The 12,091-nt window shown below is 42.9% G+C and overlaps 1 protein-coding gene across 1 annotated transcript in view; it reads left to right on the top strand.

The window, feature by feature from the left end:
- Positions 1 to 12,091, top strand: part of RYR3 (ryanodine receptor 3) — a 513,582-nt gene that overhangs the window by 237,847 nt on the left and 263,644 nt on the right. The window contains exons 9-10 of the mRNA XM_046008318.1: positions 2,050 to 2,124; positions 4,668 to 4,824. Of these exons, the coding sequence (XP_045864274.1) occupies positions 2,050 to 2,124; positions 4,668 to 4,824 (232 nt within the window). The remainder of the gene's footprint in view (positions 1 to 2,049; positions 2,125 to 4,667; positions 4,825 to 12,091) is intronic.

Here is a 12,091-nt window from a genome sequence, read left to right as displayed (position 1 = left end):
AGCTTTCAAAGTACCTCAGCTCACCACCCACTCTACTCCTCTCCTTGGGTAATTCTTTTAGAGAACAGGAACAGGTTGTTTCAACCTCTGTAACCTTACATGATTAAATGGAGCTAGCTGCCCGCATTTCCCGGGTGGGAGGGATGAACCTTCGAGAATTCCTCAGATGTCAAAGGGAAAGAGTTCTCTACTCCTGTGACCTAGGGTGAGCTGTTCCACCCTCTTCACCTGAGAGGCCTTTCCTGTTCTCACTGAGTGGGGAGAAGCAGGGGTGAAAACCTCAGCAAGTCTGCATGACCTGTGAGGCATCCTTACTGTTCTAGACCCAGCATAGGGACACCTGCACAGTTAGAGCTCTCGAGCTACACAGGATTTCTTTCTCAATATTTACTGCGTGTTTCCTGATCACATGTATGTTTGCAAAAGTTTTAGGATGTGTTCTATCATCCCACCACCAAGAGGTAGTCACTATGAAGGCAATGTTTCATTGTGTTTCTGTGTCATGTGTTTTTCTATGCATGATAGAAACATCTGTATTTAAACAAAGTTTGGATAAATACATACCACACAGTATTTTGTACATCTGTGAACATCTTTGTGCACGTCAAAAAAACGCATTAACTTCTCACAACCATTCTGGGACTTATGTAACCGAATTAGGCTCATTTTACAGATGACGGAACAAAGTACACAGCTGTGAAGGGACCTGACAAGATCACACAGCTCACAGACTCACACTCGAGTCTGCCTGACTCCCAAGCTGGTATTTTCAACCAAGTCCTAATTATGGAACTTCTTCAGATAAAAAATAAGAACTTCACATTTTCTCCTCACCTCTATGGATTACCTGTTGTCTCGAAATCTAGATCAAGATTCTTCTGGGGCTTGAGTGATTCAGTTGTGATATATAAAAATCTTCTGTTGTGGGATTTTAAGTTAGTGAAATTGGTCAAATTAAATGCAGTTAAGTGATCAGTCTTGATCTAAGGTCACAAAATTCTCAAAAAGGATCTGGATTCCATATACCAGGTAACCTGGGACAACTCTTCATGAGATACACTTTTTAACAAGGTTCATTCACTTACATAGGTAGGTCTCTCCCTGTTGTATGGAATGAAAAACAGGGTTTACTAATCATCAGGTAAACATCAGTACAACCCAAATCAAGAGCTATTTTACAGAATATCTGACCACAACCCCTCAAAATTGTCAAAGTCATGGAAAACGAAGGAAGTCTAAGAACAGACCAGAGGAGACAAGGGAGACAGGAGAGTTAAATGCATTGTGATATTCCGGGATAGGATCCTGGAACAGGAAGAAAAATGCTAATGGAAAGTTGCTTAAATCCAAGCTAGTCATGACCTAACAATGTTGATTTCTTCATTTTGACAAGTGTGGCATGTACATCTTACATATAATGCAAGATCCCATGAGGGGAAACCGAGTGAAAGTATTCAGTTCTTTGTACTGTCTTTGCAACTTCTTTGTAAACCTAAAATTATTCCAAGATAAACATTTTACTTAAAAGTATATTAAAACATTAAAATATTTTCCTTATGCAAGAACAGTACAGTGATAAAGTTATGAACACTACAACAGCTGAGCATAAAGCTTGGCTTCAGACTTCCTAGAATAATGGAAATGAATTTATACTTTTTTGCCTACATGTTTTAAAAGGACAGATACATTTTTGAGAGATGTAAAACTGCAAGGCGCTTAACCTAAAAGAATCGAGCTTTTAGTATCTGCTCTGATAGTATTTGATGAGGCTATTTTGATTCCTGATGTGGAAATGGGGACAATCCTTTTTGTTGTACACCTGATGGTCTACGAGTGTCCTCGATCCGTATGTGGTGAGCACTTCTCTACCCTCTAGCACCTTTTTTCCCTCTTAAGAGGTTGAGCCTGGAAATTCCTGCTTCTCTTTGACTCATGTTCTCAGTTTTGCTGACTGGGGGAGGATTTGAACAGCCCCTGCAGGGAGCTGTTCCCTCCCCAGTGCTGATCAGTGTCCTGCTCAGTGGAGCTCATCTCCAACTCTGCTCGCAGGAGGATATTCTATGAAGCTGGGGGAGCTGGGACACGAGCCCGATCTCTGTGGAGAGTGGAACCCCTTCGGATAAGGTAATGGAGGGCCAGGGTGCTGGTCTTCTCCAGATTATTTTATTTTCCTATACTGCCCATTCTCTTGAAAGTTTCATTTATTCCACATCACCTGGCAAACTCTCAAAAGTTTCTTGGCCCAGAATGAAGTTTTGAAATTTTCCTGGCTTTGTTTTTAAACAACAGTGACACAGAACACACATATACACACACAGAATATGAGAGAATGAGAATTTCCAAGACTTCTGTTTTGATTCCAAAGCCAGAGGGCTTTGTGGCCCTGCACCCAGCCCCTGACTCCTGCCCCCCTTCCTCCGGTGGTGACCAGGCTATAAAAGGCGAGCTTGGACATGTCTGCTGAAAACCATCAAAGTACTTCTCCCATTTGATTTCTTAAACAGATTCTCTGCAACCCAGCTAGTGTTTCTTTTCTCAGTAATTGTGTTGGCTCCAGTGGAATGTTAGCTTTAAATGAGACTAGTGGTTGTGGCAGAGAAGATTAAACCACCACTGGAGAGGTAGCTGTGTGGGAAACTGTATTTACCGGACTTGTCAGAAACCATACTATACCTGGGTGGAAGGAACAGGGGGCTGAGACTTGAGCTGTGTGCTTGAGTAAAAACATGTGGTCTCCAAACGTCATGCTGCAAAGGGGGATCCAGAAGTTCTGGGCCGTTATTTTCCTAGAGGGATTGCAAGTCAAGCTAGAGCTAAACTAAATTCTTGGGAGAACAGAGGAGGGACAGTTGTTTACTTTTCCTTCTCTGCTCTTCCTGCCAGCTCTCTGAGCCTCCTTCTGAATGTATGTTCACAGTTCATGTCACTCTCATAAGAGTGTATGCCCCCAAGGTGGGCTCCAAGAAAACCCATTATAGATCAGAGGAAAATACTAGAACTTACACACATACACACGTAGGTACATATACGTTTTTTACTGAGAAACTCTTTGGAGGTTACTGGTTTAACGAATACTGCTTTTAAGGAGTACCCACTTGGAAGCTGGCTTGGAGCATTTATAGTCTCTTTCCAGCCCTGTTAAAATTCTTGCTCTGACATACTCCTGTTCTCAGGATATTAAACCTTTCTTAATGGACTTTTTTAAAAAGTCAAATTATGTATGTGTGTATAGTTCCTGTTATGGTGGTTCATTTCCCCAGAGGCCTAACCATGAGATTTTATTCTAACTTAAAGATTTTATTCTAACTCAAAAGAGAATGAGTTTCAAGTTATTCAGTGGATAATTTCTCCTCTAGATAACTTCTGTTGAATGTCAACAGTTTGATGTAGCACCATTGAAAGGTTGCCACTCAACGGGAGGTCTCCCTTATCTAAATCACCTTATCTTGCTTCACTTTTTTTCCACAAAATGGATCACCCTCTAATACATACACACACACATACACACGTGTGTGCACACACACTTCTTTACCTGCCTCTCCCTGGCGAGTGTAAGTTGCATGAATATTTTTACCATTGCTCTTGAAGATAGCATTCTTTGTGGTAGCAAAATGTTTGAGTTGAGATAGTACGTTAGGGATGGCTTTGCTTTTCTAGAAACAAGTTTCCCTTATAAGGCATTCTTTTTTTGTGTTTATTTGTTTTATATCAGGAAACTAAAGTGGGGTAAAGGGAAAACTGGATGCTTGGGACTTGCTGTTACATTAAATCTTTGACTTGTCCCAGGATCATCCTCCTTGTTGGTGTTCCTTTTTTTTCCCCTTTTATTTTTATTGAAGTATAATTAACAGTGTTCTATTAGTTTCAGATGTACAATATGATTCAAGACTTCTATACATTTACTCAGTGTTCATTAAGTGTAACATAATCCCCTTTATTTTACCCATCCTCTCATCCAACTCGCTCTACCAGCCACCACTTTGTTCTCTATATTTGAGTCTAATTTTTGTCTTTTTTTTTTTTTGTTCAGTTGTTTTCTTAAATTCCACATAGGAGCAAAATCATAAGGTGTTTGTCTTTCTCTGAGTGACTTATTTCACTTAACATTATATTCTCTGGATCCATCCATGGCAAGATCTCATTCTTTTCTGATAGCTAAATAATAGTCTGTTGTGTATATGTATGTGCGTGCACACACACACACCCCATATATTTTTAATCCATTCATCTATGGTTGGAGACTTGGGTTGCTTGCGTATCTTGGCTCTTATACATAATGCTGCAGTAAACATTGGGGTGCATTTATCTCTTTGAATTAGTGTTGTCATATTCTTTGGGTAAATACCCAGAAGTAGAATTACTGAATCAAGTGGTAATTCTTTTTAATCTTCTGAGGAACCTCCACAGTGTTTTCCACAGTGGCTACACCAGTTTGCATTCCCACCCATAGCTCACGAGGGTGCCTCCTTGGTGGTGTTGAGAGGCCCCAAGAGAAGTACCACACTGAGTTGTCAGGAGACCTGAAATCCTAGAACAAGCCAGGAGACTGTCACTTTGGCCCTTAAGAGTATAAACCGCAGAGGGGTTAGAATTCTGCTAGCATGTGAAAGAAAGCCCGGGATAGATATTGAAATAGACTGAGTTTCCTGGCTATTTTCTCTGTGCAGTTGGAGTGGCAGTAACATCCGATGGGGCCAGGCTTTCCGGCTCCGGCATATCACCACAGGCCACTACCTGGCCCTGACAGAGGACCAAGGCCTTCTACTGCAGGACCGGGCGAAGTCAGACACCAAGTCCACGGCCTTCTCTTTCCGGGCTTCCAAGGTAAGGTGTGAGGAAGTGAAATTTGACCTCGTTTCAGAAGTGAAATCTCTGAACCCTCCAGGCAGAACTGTGACGCGTGGACTGGAACAAGATGGGGTTGGAAACTAGATTTATGATAAACACTTTATTCTTCTCTCTTTTGAATCGAGTTTATAGGGAAATGTGGACCTTGGAGGAGAGCTTAAATCTAAAGAGAGACTTCAAAGAAGAGTGGAAGGCCCCAGAGAGTACAAGGATCACAGAAATGGGTTGTGTAGAGATTAATGAAAGATGATGCTGTTGCTTAATATATTCTGCATAGCTTTTAATACCTTAAAGCCTTTGCTTCAGTCCTATAAAACAATGATAACATAGAGGCATGAGTTTCAGTGCTACATGGGTTTAAATCAAGTAAGCAATTTCTTTCAGAAAGATGCGGAGAAGGCCTCATTCTGAACATGTCATCCTCTAGTGATTTGTATTATACAAAGTCACCAATACTTTCCTCTCCATTCCCTACTGGTCTCTTCCTTCCATTTCCCTCAGCTCTCACCCATCCATCTCCAGCCGTCATTCAAAGCAGACCGTGGGCTAGTTAGGTTAATCATAAACAAGTAGCGTTACCTTTTGATGTGTATAGAGACAACAGTTTCTTTTTTTTTTTTTCCCTTTTTATTAATTTTTTCAGCGTAACAGTATTCATTCTTTTTGCACAACACCCAGTGCTCCATGCAAAACGTGCCCTCCCCATCACCCACCACCTGTTCCCCCAACCTCCCACCCCTGACCCTTCAAAACCCTCAGGTTGTTTTTCAGAGTCCATAGTCTCTTATGGTTCGCCTCCCCTCCCCAATGTCCATAGCCCGCTCCCCCTCTCCCAATCCCACCTCCCCCCAGCAACCCCCAGTTTTTTTTGTGAGATTAAGAGTCATTTATGGTTGAGACAACAGTTTCTTAAAGTCTCCTACCTTTAACATCCAGTCAGGCTTAAACTCTGCATCGCTCCGAGCCGGATCTAGTTGGATGGTCCGCATTGCATGCTGCGCTGACTTCTGACGAGTCGGATGCTCTGTCACTTGATGATTGTTCTGGAAAGATCACCCAAGCGTAGGAAGTCTGTGCGCGGATGCAGGCCTAGTTATCGGGGAGTCTGCCTCCTAACAGGACAGTTTGACATCTCCTTTGGGGGCTTCATCTCTAGTTTCATTCTTCTTTGTTCTTTTCCAGAAATAGATCTTTCTTTGTGTTCTCAACGCGATTTCAGGCAAGGGTTATTGATGACTCCATTCATGTGGGCCTCAGTGTGGAGCTGACGGCTAATTTTCTGTGGGGCAGCTCTGCTTCCTAACAAATCAGAGAAGGACCGTCTTCCAGTATTGCCCTTTTTTCAAGCAGGGGGTTCAGACTCCCTTCTTTTCCTTCTTTTTATGGTCCCAAAGTTTTTCCTGACAGAGAATCTCTGGCGTGTAAGTCCTCCCCCCCAGATGGCTACATATCAGAGTTAAGCTATTTCCACTTATATTTCAGACATTAAAATATATGAACTTCCTACCCTAAATTCTTCTCAAACATCACCTCCCATCTGCTTCTCTTTAAAAGTTATACTGACTCCTTGACTTCATTCTGGTTTTTTGAGCACAGCTCCTTTATGTTCCCTTCACTTTTGTTTTTCTTTTAAGATTCCCAGAAAAAAAGAAAGATTTTTAAATACAAGCATGTATCTGTGGAGTAAAACATTTTAGCCTCCACGAAGTGGTTTACTGCAGTGTTATGTGGGGGAAAAATCAGTGAAACAAAGTAACAAAAAAGTCCGAAGAACAGAGACAAGTGAGATCACATTCTTCCCTAAAAGACAACCTGGACATAGGGTGCTGGGCGTGACAGCAAGTGTGGGAGGGTAAAAAGATATGAGAAAAAAACAGAAAAGAAAAGAAATTTCTTATTTATTCTTTATGGCTAATGACCAAGTAAATGCCTAAGAATGCCAGCTTGGCTTTTTCTTTCTTTAAGTGCTCCCCACAGCTCACTCTGGATCTGCTACCCTGGGATGGATCCATGACCTTGTGGTCTTTCCTAGTTCAAAAAGAGGCTTCTCTGATTACAACAGGCACTCCGGTGGCCTACCAGGCAGCTGGAAGGATCCTGTTCCAAAGGGACTCTTCCATTCCATTCTGTTCTTGGCTCAGCCTTGTGGAGGATGGCTTAGTGCTCATGGTCTCTGGGGAAAGCCAGAAAAACTCAGAGCGCCATGGAGAGTACTTCCACTTGGCACCGCTTCTGGCCTGTGAGCACACTTACCCTCCAAAGGCCCATTGCTTATCTCCCCAAGTCCCTTCATCTCCGTTCACATGGAGGCAAGCAGCCGATGACTGAAAGTCATCGAAGTACCATGGGGACAGCCAGCATAGCAGAGCTGGAAGTAAAAGTCACCCATGAGGCACATTGTCCTCTGTACTTGGCAATGATGTTACATTTCACTAGAATCACTACGTTAGAGGTTTGACATAACTCCCAGGGCCGCAGAATTCGGCCCAGCTATGTTTATTTCAGTGTGGGAGGAACTGATATTAAAATGACCTAGGCTCCATGGCAGGCCAAGAGATGGCTGTGTTTCCCCCAGTAAACTGGGGCTTCCTTAGGAAATTGTGTGGGCAGAGCATCTGGCATCTTAGAGCGTGAAGCTACACTAAAAGCAAGAATGTATGGAGAACGCATTGCTCTGCCACACCCGGCCCAAAGAGCTCTTGGGAGAAGAACGCTAGAAATTCCTTGAGAGCTATGGGGCTCCAAATTTCTCCCTAGTAAATGTATGTTTACCTTGCTAGGGGCAGGCTTTCCTCCATAAATGCACACGCCAGTGTGCCTGCCCTCACTGGGGAGTAGTGAGGTTCCCCAGCAGAAGGAGACTCTTGGCTCTGCTTTTCCACAGCAGGAGGGCGTTGAGTCATCTGGCCAGCTCTTGTCTGTTACAGGTGTTATGGGATGGAGCAGATGGCAGAGTAGTCAGCGATACCATTTCAGGATCCAGGTGGCAGTGTAGGGATTGGGGGAACTCAGTGGGGAGGCTGAGAGGTGGAGATAGTGTGTCTTTTGTGCCTTTGTGATTGGTGCTTGTGGGGGGGATGGTATTCATCTTATTCTCTCTCTATGATGGAGGGACACTCTTAGGGCTCATATATTCAGGACAGCACTGGGTTAGCTGGATGTGGGTCATCTGGCACTAATGGGCTTCCCACTCCGTGTTCCTGTCTGGCTGCATCAGTCTGTGACAGGCTGCCCTTATGAGGAAGCAGCAGGTACCCTGTGTGAATCTTGTACACATGGATTGGACAGGGTTGTGACTAAGCCTTCATGAAGGGGGCCAGAACTCTCCCCTGTGGCAGTTGTGGGCCTGGGCTGACTCAGATGGAATCAAACCAAGGTCTTTGAGCAAGTACGAGAAGCATGTGGAATAATGAGCAGGGAGTGATCTGGGTCAGTTTTTATTCCTTTCCTTCAGCAGGGTCATCCAAAACACACTGGAGGTCTGGGATGCCTTGTTGCCTCTGAACTACAGCATCACACCTTATTCCTTTAATCTGGAAGTGGTATTCGATAGAGCATGGCTTCCCAGTCACCTAGATCTGGCCTTGACTCCCATCTGCTCTCTGTGAGACCTTGAACACAGCTCTTAATCTGGTCGCCCCTCATTTGAAATCTGTCATAAAAGGTTAAATCCGACCTCAGCCTGCCCTGCCATCCTCTCTGTGTCACTTGCTCACAGTTGCCTTGAGCTCCGGCTTATTAAATATTTATCAGCCCTTGAACATATTTTTTTCTCATTGCTAAACCTGTGCCTAGGATGCCTTTGACCCCTCCTACACACCTCCACTCACAAACTCCTGCTCATCCTTCCAGACTAGTGTCTGAGCCCTTTACAGAAGGAGGGCTCTTGCATGGGCTTCCAGCAGGGTCCTGTCCATGCTTCTGTAACAGCCATCACTCACTGGGCCTGGAGACCCTAGATGACAAGGACAACACATGCCCCCTTTTTGGTACCCCGGAACCTGGTATAAGTGAGGAAGTTGCTTAAGAGAAGTAGGATTAAGTGTGGAAGTTGCTTAAGGGATGTATGAATGTGATCATACATTAAAATAGCCTCAAATCCATTTAATTTTAACCCCCATCATCTTTATAGAACTATCCTATCATCCTGTGTAATCATTTTGGATCCTAATACTTAGCTGCCTATCAGCATTCAAGGAGACAGATTCATTATTTTGAACATCAAAGTTAGATTTCTATGAACTTGATTTCGAATCATTTTCCCATTGTCTTGACATTGCAAGGCCATTCCCCGAGGATTGTCAGATAATGTGATTTAGTATTGCTATGCCAGAGTAAATATTATCTGTTTAGATGTCATGTCTCCCTATCAGCTCCTGGTGTTGAATTCCTTTCAGGGAAGAGTGAATTAGTGATGTTAAATCAAGTCTTATCTCATGTAGCCATTTATTTTATAGCTATTTCTCATGACTATACCATAAGTCTTGAATGGTCCAGATAGAATCTCAAAATAAGATTCTATCTTATTTTATTGCAGTAGGATGTAGAGCTATCATTGTTCACAATGAGAGGAAATTTTCCCTCAGTGTATAAAAACATTACGTTCAGTTGAGTCAACAATTATCAAATATCTAGTACGTGCTAAGCACTTGGTCAAACCTGACTTCCCTGCCTTTTAAAAGCTGTACACTACTCTCTTTGCTGTCCATGAAATCATCTCTGTAGACTGGCCTCATGTGCCCTTTAACCTTAGCAGCTCCTGGCAGCCAGAATCAAGATGGCAGCTGGGCTCATGGGCCATCCCTTAGGAAAACATGGGCTCTGTTTGTCCCAGGCCCCTGGCCTGTTCCACTTCCTCACGGAGTTCTCAGCTGGAGAAAGGTACAGAGGAAAGAGGGGAAAGGAGAGGACAAAATATCTACCATGAGATTCAAGCATTTAGAGATAACAGTTTTATTTCATTTCAAATAAACTTTATATAATATTCTTTATTGTTTCATCTTCCAAATTTTTATTTAAATTCTAGTTAGTTAACATACAGTGTAATATTGGGTTCAGGAGTAGACTTTAGTAATTCGTCACTTACAAATAACACCCAGTGCTCATCACAAGTGTCTCCTTCACATCCATCAGCCATCTCGCCCATCCCCCACACACCTCCCTCCATCAGCCCTCAGTTTGTTCCCTCCTGTTAAGAGCCTCTAAGGTTTGCCTGCCCCTCCCCTCTCTTTTTTTCCTGCCCTTCTCACACATGCTTCTGTTTTGTTTCCTAAATGCCACATGTGAGTGAAATCATATGGTATTTGTCTTTCTCTGACTGACTTATTTCACTTAGCATGATGCCCTCTGGCTCCATCCATATCGCTGCAAATGGCAAGATTTCATTCTTTTTAGTGGCTGAATAATATCCCATAATATGTCCATTTGTTGATGGACACTTGGGCTCTTTCTAGAGTTTGGCTACTGTAGACATTGCTGCTATAAACATCGGGGTGCATGTGCCCCTTCAAATCTGTATGTTTGTATCCTTTGGGTAAATACGTACTAGTGCACTTGCCAGGTCATAGAGTAGCTCTATTTTTAACTTCCTGAGAAACCTCCATACTATTCTCCAGGGTGGTTGTACCAGCTTGCATTCCCCCAACAGTGTAAGAGGGTTCCCCTTTCTCTGCATCCTCACCAACACCTGTTGTTTCCTGTGTTGTTAATTTTAGCCATTCTGACAGTCTACACCGTATTTTTAAAATTTAAATCAATGATTCTCAAGTCTTTACTGTTCAAAGTGGACCAAATAGAGAAGAAGTTAAGGAAAACTGAGGGCTTTGAAGTAAAGGAAACCTGAGTGAGAATCCTGGCTCCCCATTTGCTGGTCAGCCTTAATGTCTCTCTCTCTCTCTCTTTTTTTTTTTCCAAAAAATGGGGGTGAAGAAGTATGTCTTGAAGGGTGGTTGTGAGGATTCAGTAAGAGAAGAAGAGGACCTGAGAGTTTGTCTCCTTATCCATGAATGACAGTAGCGCTTTCTACCTCACGCTGATGGTGTAGGAATTAAAGGAGAAAGATGGAGAGAAGAGCCCACTGGAGAAGTGCACCTTCCTTCATGTAGATGAGTCTGGTCCCCTAACACACAGTAAACAGCAGGGGGCTTTCCTTAGCCTCCCATCCAGCCAGGATCCGAGCAGTGTCTTGCAGTGCATGACTTCTTTAAGGCCATTCTAAGACCTCCTATTCTAGATTAGAAATTTGGGAAAGGGAAATATTTGTGGGGAAGTGAACCTAAAGGCTGTTTCTCAAGGTTTCTCCAGAGGCAGGAAGGTTTCTCTAGGAAGGGACAGGCTAACCAGGCTTTTCTTGATGGCCTACCCCAGCATCCATGAATGGTTCTCATCTTCCCATGAACATTTACCCCTGAAACTTTTTGGGTGCTTACAGTCTGTTGGAAAGGTAATTTGCTGTCCTCTGTGGCCACAGGCAGTTTCAAATGTGTCAGGTAACAAATTTCACTCTAATTAATAAACATGAATTAGGAGCTTCTCCATTCCAGATACGCTAGGTACTGATGTCATAGCTTAAAAATCACCTGTCTCTGGCCTTGTTTCTTTTCAACCTGTAATTCACACTACTGCTGGGACAATTATTCTAAGACACAGCCCTGTGTTAGCCCTCTACTTAAAATTCTCTGTGGCTTTCCATTGCCAACACTAGCTTTTCCCAAGAGGTATTTCAAACAATAATTTTATGAATTTTTGTAAAGCAATTTGGCTGCACATGCTGCATTATGCAGAGTTCAGGTTTTATTTTCTTCTGTTATTTTGTTTTTTATTATAGGATTCCTAACAATCCATATTCTTTAAGCCCTAATGTTCCCTTTGACTCCTGGAAGAAGATAAAGAACTTGTCCAAAGTCCTCTTTTCCCAGACAAAGTCTGTTAACATTGTGAGTTGGAGAAACTTGTACAAAGTTTAGAGTCCTTGTCATTCAAGTCCCTTGCTGGACATCAACCACTCTCCTTGCCACACAATACCTTTCTTACCAAAACCAAGTCATCTTCCTTCTTTCCTTTCTCACTTCTCACTCCTAGCCAAGCTCATATCAGGTGTCTGTCTTGTATAAAATCGTCCTACTTTCAAGCACAATAAGGTCTTCTCTCTCCCAAACTCCAGTTACCCCTTGAATATAGATCATGTCATCTTGCTGTCATTATTGCTTTGTATGTATGACCCTAAAGTTTCTATGAGCCCAGA

This window comes from Meles meles, chromosome 6 (assembly GCF_922984935.1).
Source record: "Meles meles chromosome 6, mMelMel3.1 paternal haplotype, whole genome shotgun sequence".
In the NCBI taxonomy this organism is placed as follows: domain Eukaryota; kingdom Metazoa; phylum Chordata; class Mammalia; order Carnivora; family Mustelidae; genus Meles; species Meles meles.
Note: the sequence above shows the minus strand (reverse complement) of the source record. Positions and strands in the feature narration are given on the sequence as shown.